A 15,246-nucleotide genomic window follows, 5' to 3' on the forward strand; every position below is an offset into this window, starting at 1 on the left:
GTGGGGTGGGGGTGGGGGGTTATGAGGGGAGCAAAATGATAACACATAAGAAGCAAAGGTTCATGATGATGGATGGCCGAGTTCACGTTGCAGCATGGGGTGAGTTTGAAGGGAGCAAATGAGGTTAACGCCTGATTTATTGACCTTGATGATTGTCTTCAATGGAGGAGGATTTCCTCACAACACTCAATCAAAAGCAAAATAACATTTTTAATATTGATGGGTATTGGCGGGATAAAGATGCCAAGTTATGATGAAAGGGAAAATCATAACTTAAGAAAAACTGAGGTTAAGATGGAACTGATTAATGAAGCCTGTCACAGGTCTTGACTGAAAATTATTACTTGACATGCAGGACTCCGTTCAAGCTCGACAATGAGGGCCAGAGGACATGCCGGCTTTGCTCGTGCACAATACGCCTCACACAACGAACAAGACATGGCACAAACACACAAGTCTTGTGAGAGAGAGCTAGCTACCCCTGGTGATAACGGCATACACCACACTGTCAGAGCTCTGCACTCGCATCCAGGGCCTTGAGAGGAGGCCAAAACAGTCCAGATCTACACAACAGCATGAGGATGAGGAGGAGGAGGAGGAAGAAGAAGAAGAAGAAGAAGAAGATCGGGGGGAAAAAAAGGGTTGAAAAAATCTAATTAGAAACCTTTTTGTTTTTAGCATTACAGCATCGACCGACAGAGGTAACATTCTCAACAGTCGCAAAGCAAAATAAAACTTTGCAGTAGTTCACTGCTCCAGATTACATGAGGGAAGATCAGTCCGAGTTTAGGCCTCACTGATCTCTGTGAACATATCATAAAATATCATAACTTACCAAATTGCTTATGCCAGAGACGGTCAGATGAGGTTGTGTGAAAAATAACATGCAACCTCTAGCTCAGAAGTGAAGATGGCTGTGGTGTAACGATATTTAATCAATGTACAGAAGCAATTCTGGAAATATTAGAAAAATGGTGTGTGGTGAACACTCTTTCACAGCCACATATGAGGAATTGCTCTCAAAAAACCCCCAAAAAACAACCTCTTTTACAACAAAGCTGCTGATATCCTTTACAGTAGTGATGCAGCAGGAACAGTTCTGCAAGTGGGCCTTGCAGTGTTCCTACGAATCAGGTAGGAGGAAGAAGAAATATGAGATTGAACCAGAGTTCTTACCATTGACAGTTTCCTCGTAGGGCTGCGCCTCCTCGTAATAACTCTCTGAAGTGTCTACGCAGACCGTAGCTGGAAGTGCAGGTAAGGGGAACGGCTCCCGACCCACCACACCCTGACAGATGAGAGAAGGATGGGGAAAAGGGGGAGGGAGAAAAAAAAAAAGAGAAAGGTACAAAAAGAGACAGGGGTGAGGGATCAGATTAATCCATACTCTATTAATTGCCAGATAACAATACAGCCTCCGTATATGTAAGTATTTTCAACAAATGGCTTGAAGAGGAGCATGTACAGGTTGACAACAACAGCAACACACGCTCAGGCACATACACACACATACATTATTAACATGTGTTGTTCCCCCAGGCTGAACATGTGGCTAATCCAGCTGTCACTTCAGGAGTAAAGTAGGGAATTCCTCATGTAACCAATCCCTGTCTGACCCAGTGCACTAGAGAGTTACATGTTTGCCTTCAGGGATGAGTGTGTGTGTGTGTGGGTGTGAGTGTGGGTGTGCGTGAGTTTGTGTGTGGGCCCAGTGGCTTTCCTGAAATCAATCAGCAGTCTGGCTTCACTTCTGTCTGTCTCCTCGTCTCCTGCATGGTAAAGACGCTCTGTCTGTTCCTTCCCATAAGTGCTGGAAACCACCAGACTCTCTGCTGCTTGGCTGCATGAATGAGCGTCAGTTCATTTAGAAACTCTTCATTACTTCTATATCCAGCTAAAGTCAGTAAATCAGCTACACACAGTAATTCAAAATACATTTTGGCGACCTCTGCCATCACTGGAGTTCATTATATTGACAGTGTGTGTTTCTCAATGATGCTGAGTTGTAAATCTGGAAGAATTTCTCTGGATACACCCAAACTTTAAACTGGTGAAATGCATCTTTAACATGTGTCTGTTAAATTTAAATGTTAAGGATGTAAAAATTCAAATGACGTGTTGGCAGTTCTCAGCATAGACAAAAACGAATGAACATATGTGGTAGCTGTGTGCATTAAAAGGGCATCTACACTGTTTAGTAGAACATTCAGGCAGAATAAATGGGATCATTATGACTCATCAGAATATATTGGTGGGGGTGTGTGCTGTTCTACAAGATGGCCCTGTTCAACTTCTCCACGCTTTCTGTGTACCACTTCTTCCACTGAATGTGAAGTCACGTCAGCTGGACAGTTGGAATACTACTGAGTCTCTCGCCAGCCAGTAACTGCTGCGAAATTCTTGTGAAGATCAGAGCAGGTGAAAACATCAATTATTTGGTAGAGAAATGCTGATGTTTTTCTTTGGAAATGTGAACTCATGCACAATGGCTATTTTGCAATTACAAAATTATGCATGTCCGTTATTTAAACTCACTTTCATCGCCCCGCTCTGTGAGACAACTTGTAAGTTTATGTCAGTGGTTTGCAGTTTATTTACAGGTTACACTGGAGTTACATCACCAGGCACTGAAGGATGACTTTCTGACTCAAACACTGCGCTGAAACAAAAAGTTCCCAAATTACTTCACAGGGAAAAAAAACAAAAAACTCTTTATCTCCTCAGCCTGTGGCCACAAGTCTCCAGCTATCACACATCTATGTTGGCGTGCTTGAAGATGGGGGAGATATGCAAGTTTTGTCTTGCCTGAAATAAGATGACATACAAGCTCAAAATATTCACTAGCTACCAGTGGAGATGAAATCAATGTATTCTTTCCAGAATAAAATAAATAAAGTGAGATGGATGATGGAGACAGGCTTTAAATGGAAGGAAGATTCATCTGAGGCCAAAGAAAGAAGTAAAAGAAAAATGACATGTGAAAGGAAAGTAAAAAAAAAAAAGTAATATTCTGTTATTGTGGCACACAACTATAACATACAGTGAAAGATAAGTCACTTGAGGGTACAGCTCATATGCTGAATATGAATGTATCTATTTGCACAGGTAAATATGGCAAATATTAATGTGCAGGAAGAGGAAAAAAGCCCTGATGTGGTTATTCATTCCCCACACCTACATATACACACGTACATGTAAAAGAAAAAGAAGTTACACTGTTAAAAAACAAAAACGAAAGCTCCTTTTAACTTGATTAGAATAGTAGTTCCATGTTAAATTCATCTTGCATAAGTCTGATATCGTCGGATATTTAAAAAAAGTTTTTTCTCAAGCGAACTCTGTGAAACCCTCTGAGTCGAATGACAAAAAGCGATTATCTTAACTATGTCTAATGTTTCCTCCCACCACTGATCTGAAGACGCTGTCTGTGCTCCTTCATTTTCACTTTATTCCCCCTAAGGCTCTGTCACATTCTCAGCGAGATCACAGAAATATGAAATATAACTCTTTAGCAGAGGAGCTTCATGTATCATGCAAACCATGCCTGAGGGAGGTCGGCTCCGCGGAAAGAAAAAGTCTATGAGCTTTCACAAAGTCGGACATCTCAAAGTATCTCATAAGATCAGAGTTTGTTTAATTGAGATTGGAGATCAATCGGTCAAAAGCCTGCTTGGTTTTCTCTTCACTGTAGCCACGTAGTCAGAAAAAGCTATTCCCTTCCTGCAATTTAACTCTGCAATCAACTTTGGGAGTTTGATAATGTCTAATGTGTAGCAATTCTTATTCTCCATACAAGAAAAAAATGAATAAATGAGAAAAGATGCAGTAATATATATTGTGTTTGGTGGTTTCCAGCCTGTGGTGGGTCTTCACTAACAGATTAACTAGATCAGCTCACGCCAACAAAATACGGAAAAATAAAATCTGATGTGTATGTTTGTATAGAAATCTCAAAATCAAGACTTCTGACGTGGATTCTCAGACACAGCCCCTGTAAACAGGGAATCCCCAGCTTGTAAGCTCTTTCCCAACTATATCACATCAGCAAACTAACACATTTCCAGTAATACATTGCAGATGCAGTAAGCTGTCATAATAACTGGCGTCATGTTTTGCGGCCTGCATACTGTCATAGTAACGAACACTTGTTTGTGTGATTAGCCCGATTGCCAGAAAGTGGAGGAAAAGGATCCACGAAGACATGTGTGGCACAGAGATGTTATCCATGCGGTTCAAAGAGGATAACATCGGTTATACATTATGGAGCATGTTGAGGATTTTTCATAATGCAAGTATCAGCAAATACATACACGTCTTCGAAATGATGCAACCATGAGAAAATGTAGAAACGAGTGAAAGTGTGTGTCAGTGATAATGTCTTCGTTTTGTGCATATTGGCTCACTGGTACGACAACAGCTGTGTCACATCTGTGCTTTTCTTGTCTGTCATGAAACAGCACTTTCACCATTAGACTGTGTTTTTGCTCAACTTATTTATATCCAAGCATTTTGGAATGGTAATAGATTCATCTCTTCAGCACCACAAAAGAAGAAAACAACACTGTTGAGTCCCATAAATACTTCAAATAACAACTCAGAGGTAAACTTAAATGTCTCTGTCAAAGGCAGACCTGCTCTGTGTTCCAAATAATTCCCTACTTACTGGTGCACTAGTGCAACAACAAAAAAAAAAAACAGACTAATGCAACTTTACTTCTCACTGTAGAGTTAACTTTTGGATATCTGATATAGAGATGACTGAATATTTGGGGCTCGGCTCTGGTTTAAGCCTTGATACAGAACAAGATGGAGGATGCCATAAATCACAAGAACAGAATGGAATTAGGCCAGTTTCTCAATGATGGACATAAACAAGTGTTTGGATCCAGAGATCCAGCAGAATTTCCTGATGCTAACTTGTTGCAGTAACACTTTATTGCGTTTTTTTTTTTTTTTGAAATGATAAAAATCTGGAAGTAATCCATTAAATGGAGATTATTTGAAATGATGTGACCCCAGAAGTAAAGAGAGACAGCTACAAAAGCTCAAGTTGACAGGGTCTTCATAAGAAAAAGTGATTCTTCTGAGAAAATCATTCTGTAAAGAATGGAGCATGCACATACACACGACAGTACTAACAGTTTAAACTGTTCCACAGTGAAAAAAAAGCAGCAGTCTAGGCATCTGTTATTAATTAAAACAAAGAGCCAGGCATTCCAGAGCAGCAGCAGCAGCAGCACCCCCCACCCCAAGCGCCCACCCACCCTTATCTCTATCTTCTTTCTTATTCTCTCTCCATTTCACTCATCTCCAAAAAACCAGAGCAGCCTGTTGTCTGAGCCAAGGCTAAAGAGGAGCCATTCCAAAGACCAGCTGGACTGATATGAAAAAGAGGAGGGAAAGGGGAACATGCCAGGTGTGTGTCTGTGAGTGTATTTTTTTCTCCCAGAAGACTTTGCAAACTCTCCAGCTCTGTAACAGTTACTGTAGCCCTCAACCTTTCACTTCTCACACACATACACACACACACATGCTCACCACAGAAACATCGGGCAGAAGGAGTGGATTGAGGAGTTGGAGCATAAATAACAAAGCAAGGAGAGGGGGGCAGCGGAGGAAGAACAGGGGTGTGGTGGAGGGGCTTTGGGTAAAGAGTGGGAAAAAGAGCCCGAAAAACGAAGTCAGAGGAACATGGAAAATCCCTGGTTCCCATGCCAAGAATCCGGCACAGCGAAAACACACGCACACACATGCACACACTCACACACAGTGTATCTGAAAGCCTGCTGGGAGCTCAGAGGAGAAAGGGAGAAGGTAGTGATAAAAATAATCAGTGCAGCTCAGCTTCGGAAAGCCAGATTCAGGAGAACTCTCTGGGCCTTTCCTATCTCTGCACTGGTTGCAACGTAGTAACTGGTTGGAATTTCTAAATCTAAAAGTGGCATGAATGAAGATGGGGGGAGGAAAAAAAAAAAAAGGCAGTAAATGTCAGCTGCGTGGTGGGAGGCAGAAAAACAGAAAACAAAAAATTCACATGACACAGATTTTCAACACACTGTATTTATTTTTCCCTGCTTGGGAACACTTCGACCTCTGCTAAACCTGTCATAGTTTCAGGTCCAGATTTTTTCCCCCCTCCCATAGGCATTTGTTTACAAGTAGCCAACTTAAAATGTTTAACTATAAATAAAGAAGAACTTTGTGTATAAAACTAAAATAGTCATGTAAAACAAAACTGGATTTAAAGGGGTAACGCTGGCGAGTGACATCATCATGAATAATTCAGCAAATACTTAGGCTAGCCAATCGTATTGTGGTTATGATAATCACCAGTTGCCGGCAGCCACACTACCGCTTACTGTGCATGTCAACAGTTTTCCTTTCCCTGCCTGACGCTTGCAAGTGGCACAGCTGCTATCTATAGTCCAACTCTATTTTCAGACCATGCAGACAGGACGCAATGGAACTCACACAAATCTTTATTTACCGTCCAGTCCTGGGGAAAAAATGGCTAATCTACATCCAGGTCACACGCTCTATTGTCACTTGAGAGACTGTTTTAGGAAGAATAAAGACCCCGTTTTCGGAGATCATGGAAGTAGTTGAACGCCTGAGAGATATTCATGCCGAGAATGCGACCCTTGATCCGGAGGACGGGGAGCACCAAGCGGGCTGGGTGAGAGTGAGGGTGGAGGAGAGCTGGTTCACTGTGGAGCGGGCCTTGCTGGCGAGGCACAGTGACTACTTCTGTGCTCTCTTTCAGTCTGGGATGAAAGAAAGTCGCCAGGACAGAGTCCACCTGATGGGAGGAGTGCATGCAAGGGGTTTCCTCATTGCCCTGTCTGTCTGCAGGGGAGAGATTCCCACCATCAGCGACCCGGATGAGCTTACAGAAGCTGTTGAGTGTGCTGCTTTCCTGCAGGTTGCATGCTTGGTGCAACATCTTTGTGACATAATTGATTCAGACAATTGCCTCTTGCTTTACTATACGGCCTCCATCTTTGGGGTACATGCACTGTTTCACAATGCAGCTCTTTTCCTTTGTGATGCTTTTGATGATTTGAAGGAAGCAGCAGAGAGTACAATTCCTGAAGACCTTCTTCAATATTCTAAGTCATTGTCTCCCACTACTTATATTGCTATAGGCACCCACTCTCCTTCCATGGAGCTGCTACATGACTCCTTTAGGGTTGTTTGCTACCTTGATGAAAGAGAGGGGGAGTGGAAGCATTTAACTAACCTCCCAACCCTCTGTAGCACCTCCATGGCCGGTGTGGCAGTGCTTGACAATAGATTGTACATTGTAGGGGGAGTTTACGGTTATGGTAAGGACACGGTGGACAGCAGCTTTTGTTACAACCCGGACACAGGGGTCTGGACTGCTCTTCCTGGACCCCAGCAACCAAGATACGACTTCACCCTGCTGGGTCATGAGGGCCGGCTCTATGCCATTGGCGGCGAGGTCCAAAAACAGATCATCTCTACAGCAGAGAGTTTTGACACTGAGAAGGGAGAGTGGACATTTATACAACACGCACCAAGACCTGTAGCGTCAGCAGCGTGCGCTGTTGCAAGACGGAGAATGTTTGTTTGCTTCTGGAAACCACCAGATACCACAGATATCTACGAATATGTGCCGGCGAAAAATGAATGGAAACTTGCCACCACAATGATCAGACCTCAAAGCTATGGCCATTGTATGGTAGCCCACAGGGACAATTTGTATGTGATGCGCAATGGGCCTTGCGACGATTTTCTGCGCTGCCTAATGGACTGCTACAATATCACGACAGGCCAGTGGACAGCCATGACCGGACACTACATAAACAGCAAGGGGGCGCTGTTCACTGCAATGATAAGGGGGAACTCAGTGTTCACAGTCAAACACATGCTAACCCTTGAATACACCATCATTGGAGATGGATGGAAGCCCCGCAGGCAGATGAAGGGATTTCCAAAGAGTGGTTCACTGTGGACGTGTTTACTCAGGCTTCCCAAGACGGGACCAGTTATACCACAGCTGGATTCAAAAGGGAAGGAAGACGAAATGTCTTTGCCATACACATCTGAGGGATTTGTGGAAGCTGTACCACAACTGTGAAATTACAGCAAAACTGAAAAACAATGTGATGTTTTAGTGTCGCTAAACACTGAAGTACAAGAATAATAAAAAAAATCCCTGATTCTAAATGTTTCTGGAGAATGCATCATGACACAAATGTTCTTCATTTCAATGCACTCACTTTCACATGTAGTCACACACTGCACACACACATGCACACATGCTGACACCAAACATTTGTTCTGATTAGCAACAGCTGCTACTGTAGTTTATATTAGGGGAGGCCACAGTGCATGTTTGTGTGTGTATGTGTGTGTGTGTGCAAAGTTCAAAGGCACTGATGGGATGTCCTAAACCTCCCATTCTCCACGTTTTTCCTGAAGTCACACTGGGCCAATTCAGGAGCCACCGGCCTCCCAGTCAACATAAAACTCGGCTTTCTCACACATTCTTGAACGCTCCCTTGCCCAGGTTTGTTACCCCATGAGTGATTAAATACCTGTTTCTATGGGAGAATACATTTCACATAGCCTCAGGCTTGTAACTCTGAGGGTTGTGGGAAATGTTTTTTGTCTTGTATGGTCACAGAATGCATTTTTTTAGTACATTAAAAACCAGTGGAATTCTCTGGCATCATGTGATATCAATCGGTGGACCTTTATTTTGAATACTTAAGGTGCTTAGTGATGGTAATGGTCTTACTGTAACAAAAGACCTAAATACTGTCAGTAACAGTTAAAGCTGGAATTTGTCTTTGCGCTCCTTTTGCATAATGTTTAATATCGTGATTTCCACTGAACTTTCCCATGTACCCATGTACTACTGGGGTCGATTATGCCATTACCATTCCCACCACAGTGACTCAAAAAGCTATGTGTGTATGTTAAGCCAGATCATTTCACATGTTAATCCGCTCTGATGGAATCGAGCTGGTAATCACTTACTGTTCTGGGGGGAGGAAGGTCAGGAAGGCTCTTCTGTGGGACGGGGACACATTTCGCTGCTTTCCCATTCAGCAGGCCATCTGACCTGTCATCTAGGTCATAGAAGCAAAGAGTCGGGGATTCAATGATTAACAGAAATCCTACCTCTTACATTATATTAGCTAAACATACATAAATGCGAGATAAATGAAAGAAATGGTTCACAATGCGAGTTTGAATTTAGTCTGTTTTTAGAACAACACAATCTCCAGATGTCCAGACATCTCCTACACATATCAGTGCTTCCTAGTATCCCTATAACACTCGCTGTGAGCACAAGACCCTTCACTGTTGTATTACAGTGACCAAATAACCCAAATCAAGGAGAAGCATTTGTATGGTAGGAACAACCCTATTACACAAAACACACACCACAGTACAGGAAAAGAATTAAAACAAGGAAATGAAAGAACTACTCTACGCTAACTCTACATTGGTTCTAGCAATGCCCAATGCTTATGTACAGCAGTGGTTCCTAACATTTTTGGCTTTTGACTCCCTTAAGAAAGTTGTATGATATTTTGGGAAAATAAAAATAAATGAAATGATCTGCCTTTCACCATACCATGCGCACATCTGTAAAGCTATAGCTAGGAGACGCTTAGCTTAGCTTACTGCAGTATAAAGACTGGACAGGGGGAAATAACTAACTTTTCTCAAACCTTGCAGGTATAATATGTTAATCATTGAGCGTTACTATGAGCGTTGTTACCTTTGGACACAGTCATACTAGTTGCTTTCCTCTGCTTCAAGTCTTTCTTTCTGCAGCTTCATAATGAATGGACCTAATATTTAGTGTACAGATATGGGAGTGGCATCAATCTTTTCATTCAAGTTTCGGCAGGAAGGCAATTAAGTGTATATCCCCAAAATGTCAAACTGTTACCTCTACCTGTTCAGGGAGCTTCAACCCCCAACTTGAAATGATAAGTATATGTCTGCCAATGTTATTGCCTCCCATTGTGTTCTACTTCTGCTATCCTCGAATCTTTCACTTAGTTTCTAAACAACTTTTCTTTGAAAACAAACAAAAAAGAATCTCTTGGCCCATTGGAGCTCATGACTGCGTTGCACAGGACATTAACAAACATTTCCAGTTATGCAACTTCACTGTAGGTCAAAGTCTTGTTGTATCATCATGAGGATGGGAAACAGGCTGAGCTGATTTAGCCTACAGCAAACTGTGTCAATATTCCTACAGATTGCATGTGTAATAGTAGTGACATATCAATAGCTAATATAACTTAACAATGTTTTGTTAAATCCCCTCATTTGCATGTGGTACTGAAAGATACAGTTCAGGTTTACCATATTGTTACTTATTAAGAAACCTCAACATCTCTCATGTCTAGTCCTCAACTTTCCATCAGTCTGTGTGAAAGAAAACCTGTGGCTTTTGCTAGAGTTGCTGCTGAAAATATGTGTTAAGTCTAGAGCTCATTGAAACCACATTCTTCATAACTGTCCAAACAAAACAGGTCAGTCTCAGATGGTGCAGAGCAATGTAGAAACTGACAGGAAATGGTGGGTGAAAGGAGGGGAGTTGAGGGGGTTGCTTCTTGTTGCAGCTTATTCTCATGTCTGCTAGTCACCTCAATCATGTGAAATTGAATATGAGCTGCAACAACTTAACAAATAGGCACTGGTATTTGATCACCTTGGACAAAGTGGCATAGGCCTATCATTCCACAACCAACGATCCTTTACAGAGATAATGCATTCCAAAGATCAAGCCAAATAAATCTGAAATGCAAGATTATAGGTATTATTAATTGCATTTATGTTGTAGAAATTTAACGTGTACTTAGATACTTAGTCCCAGTATCATATACTTAGATAGAATGTGTACAGAACTTTGCATAGCTACTTTAGCTTAATATTTGTATTGAGTACATAATAACATAAGACCCAAATCTAAATTTAAAAATCATTTTATGAAAATGTGTTGCTTACTTAATGGTTTAATTACTTCTAATTAGAGTCTACTGCCTTGCTAGTGGCTCTGGGAGGCCATAGTTACTATGGCACAGTGGTGTTTGAACTGAATGCTAACATCAGCATGCTAACATGGCCACAAGGACAATGTCAATATGGTGATGTTTAGCAGGTAGGCCTATAATGGTTGATGGTAAGTTTAGTGGGTTAGCATTTGCTAATTAGCCTTGATGGGAATGCCATTTGTTTTGTAGGTACTTTGTCATAAACCTGTAGAAAAATTTGAATTTTGACCTACTGGTGGCACAAGATGAAGTTAAGTCTACCTGAAGTCACCACACTCAATAGAATTCAGTGTATCTGCACTAAAGTTCATTGACTGAAAAACAAAAATGTCACTACACTACAGGAAAAGTCAGGAGTCACCAAAATAGTTAGGATTCATCCTCTGAAGAACATGACTGCCTCTACAAACTTTCATGGCAATCTATTTCACTAATGCTGAGATATTTGAGTGTATCAAAGTGGTGAACCAATCAACTGACATTATACAGATTAAAACCATGCCACTATTGAGGCTAAAAATGTTATATTACACCGGTTTCAATAAGAAAAATAAAATCTTTTCTGTATAGATTATATATCAGCTACCTTTCGGAAAAAAAACACCAACCATAACCAAATATCAGTACCACACTTCAGAGAGGAACTTTTTGAAACTCACACCTTTGTCGCCTTTGTCCTTCCCAGTAACAATCACTTTGTTCATGTAGATGTACTCCTCATCAGTGCCTGCAATGAGTGAACAAAATATGGTTAACACTTCACATCAGTGCACTGCAGAAATGTGTGGGTACTTACGACAAATGCTAAAATCTTGGTAAATTAAGGGAACTACAAATTGACTCTTAAATGCAACCAAACACTAGACACTTACAGTATTCTTAAAACAATCTACCACAGTTTCTTTATTTCATAATATGAATGAAAGGAAGGTCACTGGGTGAAAAATGAATGGAACTGTCCAAAGTTGTAAAAAAAAAGACAAACAAAACTGATTCACCTCTCTGGCTCATGCACAGTTCTCTAAAGGACTGAGCTCCCATACAACGGTCTCAAGCCTAGGAATCATTATTGCTTTTATCAGACTGAACATACATTATTTTATTGCTGATTGTCAGGAATACCCTTGTAGGGACAGGTGAGTACCCAGCTGACTCCCAGAGACCTCTGGATTTTATTGTGAAAAGTTGCCCACTTTAAATATACTGTACTTTGGCTAGTGCATTGTTGCATACACTCGGGTTTGTTCATTTGTTGCCAAATCTGGGAGATTTAGGATATAACCATGTGCAATAAAAGCTCATTGTCATGTAAATTCTACTAAATTGAATCTCCAATTGAATGTAACTGGAGCAGCTCAAAAACCTGACACTTGGCTTGACTTTCTTAAAGTTGTGTTGCACTGTAGTGAATAGCACTGAAATAGACCGCCGCATATGTTGTACACAAAGTCACAGCTACAGTCACAAGAATAGCATGCATATTTTGCTTTTGAAGGAATTTACTTGTAGCATTGATGGAAAAATCTGACTCCAGCTTATGGTGCCAAACAAACTTTCATCATGTTTGTCAAAGGACCAGGATTAAAGGAGAATTTCAACCAAACAAGTGGCCCATTGTGCAGACAGATGGGCCCATTATTGACACCCACTCTTACCGTGGCAGGCATTCATCGGACATTAGTCAGAAAACTCCTTGCCTGCACAGATAGAGCACTGTATAACGTCTATCTTTGAAGTTTTTGAAAATCCTACAATGACACATGCAATTCAGCTCCTGAACATGATCCATCTGCTTGGACCAGTCTAGTCTTCCAAAGAGTTTACATTATATGCACTTAATGCCTGCATGGAATTTACAGTATATTCACAAACAGTAATTGGGATTGGTCCAAAAGTAATCAGCTTTGTTTTATAGGCATAAAAAATGACAGTACCATTTAATTAAAGTGAAAATAAGAAAATATTATAATATAGACAGAGTAGTGGTTTCCTGGGAAATTAGGTGCTTTACATTTTGAAAGCAGCTGAATGTCACTGGACCGCCATTAGAGGCTGAACTTGACTTCTCTTTGCCCTCAAATACAAATATTTACAGGTCAGCGTGAACAATCGTATCATTTAGGAAATAAGCGGAGCTGATAAAACCTAATGTCATGCGCTAACGCTGAAGTCAGCTCACTGAGAAATGGACTGTGTTTGGTTTAATGTCGGTCTTAACATGGTGGAGTAATTACAAGCTGGCAAAGACATTGCCATAACATTGCCACATAAACAGTTTGAATGAATGTCTTTTCTCAAACAATAAACCCTGCGGTTTTGCCGTAGAAGACTCCAGCTGGTTACTGGAACCTGTTTTGGGAATTTGTTCCGGAGCTGCAGTGCACTTTTGAGGAAGGTCGTTTGATTCAATTAAATATTTTAGCTGACTACGTTTATATCCTGAGAGCAAATCAAACAAATCTCTAACCTTGGGTGATACTCCGGAGAAAGTTTCTCCTTTGAAATAGATATCGTTAGGTGAAATCAAACATCAGCAGAATGAAACGATGTTTTGCCTGTACAGTGAAACCAGATTTTAGGGGAACAGAGTTGAGATGCTATTTATAAACTGCTTCTCAAAGGAAGTGAGCATCCCCAGAGGATAAATGCAGCTTCGGAAAAATGATACAGCTTGGAGCCAGGAGAGGAAGTATGGAGAGACGAGTCCAGGACCTGAACATGGAAAAGCGTGACTGCTTGTGTGTGCTGGTAAGTGTGTGTGTGTGTGTGTGTGTGTGTGTGTGTGTGTGTGAGAGCGACAGAGAAAGACAGAGGGCGAGTAGCAAAACTCTTTTTTTTTGCCTCTTTCAGTCTAAAAGTGACAGTGAATGGAAATTGGGTCTCTAAAAGCAAAATGTCCTGGATATTGTTATCAAAGTTTTCATAAAGCAAAAATCTTGCATCAGTGTGGATTGTATGCAACTTTTCTCTACCATTACATGAAGCTAAGGTTTCTGAGGGATCAGCAGTGTCATTCATTATAACCAATTAATCACACATCCGGGGGCTGAGGTTTGGATGAGGCTCAGTGTCGGATTGGTTCACATTGTAACTAACTGACTTCCAGGCAACATAAATCACATCAGCCCACCAGCAGTTGCACCATTTTCATGTTGCGTGTCAGTGCCAGTGAGTTTTAAAAATAAACATGTCATTAGCTGTTTGACAGGATATTTTAACAGACCATGCATCATTTTATGATGGAGCAAGAGGTACTTTGTTTGATTTTATCTGGCCTGTAAGCGTAAACTAATAACCGCAATCATTCACAGAATAGAAATATCAATCTGATAATCTTGCAGGGTAGGTAAAAACGCAGGCAATAATATTTGATTCAGTCACCGCAAAGTGGTATTAAGCAACCAAAATGGGATGAAAGACCCCAAATGTATTTGTTAATAGAAGCCTACAAGAGTATAATTATTACATGATGGTTACTGAAAGTTTAAAATAGCAAAGTAATACCAGAGTGGGTTGCTTGATAGATTCTCTTGGACCAAATTGCCGACAATGTAAACTTATTGAATTGTGGGAAACGAAAGGCACGACCGCATGTTACATAAGGTGCTTTGCATAAAGAAAGACAAACTGCCAGTAAGTCTATAAAGCTTTTGAATGACTGGCAGTTAAACATTTGTGGTTAAACCTCAACCAATGTAACTGTCATGTAATCACAAATACCGCAACATTAGGAAACACAAGAAAGGAAGAATTATAGTGCGGCAAAGCTTGTGACTGCTTATGTTGTTGAAGAGCCTTGCCCTTGATACCTCTAATAATAGCAGAATACATACCTATTTTTCTTACGTTTGCAACACACTATGATTTACATGTTTATAGCCTAATGGACTTTGTGCTTGACCTTTTCAATGTACCTGCTTCAACTTATTAAAAGTACCAGCTAAGATATTCTGCAGCCTTGATAGGACGATGTCAATGTCAACTCATAACATAGAGCAGGTAAGACTTTATCACTGCAAGGAATGATAGATTATCTTAGAGTAAAAAAAAAAAATCTAGTGTTGTTTACACGGTTACACGAAAGCCTGGAATATCAGAAAGGTTCTCTCCTCAGTACAGAGATCAACAGCCTTTAATCAGTTTATTTATAGTTTCTAATTTCTGACTTTTTTCAATATAGTTTCACAGCTAGAAATGTAAC

General features: G+C 40.8%; 2 protein-coding genes across 5 annotated transcripts in view; one reads left to right on the forward strand and one right to left on the reverse strand.

Annotated features, from left to right (window-relative positions):
• Nucleotides 1-15,246, reverse strand: part of afap1l2 (actin filament associated protein 1-like 2) — a 37,776-nt gene that overhangs the window by 7,391 nt on the left and 15,139 nt on the right. For 3 of the 4 annotated variants that reach the window (XM_087179230.1, XM_023426033.2, XM_087179229.1), the window contains exons 3-6: nucleotides 11,707-11,772; nucleotides 9,007-9,098; nucleotides 1,177-1,288; nucleotides 480-563 (exon numbers count right to left, since the gene is read on the reverse strand). In XM_087179230.1, coding sequence (XP_087035356.1) covers nucleotides 480-563; nucleotides 1,177-1,288; nucleotides 9,007-9,098; nucleotides 11,707-11,772 — 354 coding nt within the window. The remainder of the gene's footprint in view (nucleotides 1-479; nucleotides 564-1,176; nucleotides 1,289-9,006; nucleotides 9,099-11,706; nucleotides 11,773-15,246) is intronic. The other variant, XM_023426034.2, reaches the window with a different exon arrangement.
• On the forward strand, nucleotides 6,368-8,190 carry LOC111669646 (kelch repeat and BTB domain-containing protein 13). The gene has a single exon (XM_023426036.2). It carries the CDS (start codon nucleotides 6,593-6,595, stop codon nucleotides 8,099-8,101), a length of 1,509 nt encoding a protein of 502 aa, XP_023281804.1. The 5' UTR covers nucleotides 6,368-6,592; the 3' UTR covers nucleotides 8,102-8,190.

Source organism: Seriola lalandi, unplaced genomic scaffold (genome assembly GCF_002814215.2).
Source record: "Seriola lalandi dorsalis isolate HSWRI2012SDOR001 ecotype SW California unplaced genomic scaffold, Sedor1 jcf7180002054801, whole genome shotgun sequence".
NCBI lineage: Eukaryota > Metazoa > Chordata > Actinopteri > Carangiformes > Carangidae > Seriola > Seriola lalandi.

Bases quoted from the DNA above. Each gene is read 5' to 3' on its own strand.
- LOC111669646 (XM_023426036.2), top strand. From the start codon at position 6,593: ATGGAAGTAGTTGAACGCCTGAGAGATATTCATGCCGAGAATGCGACC.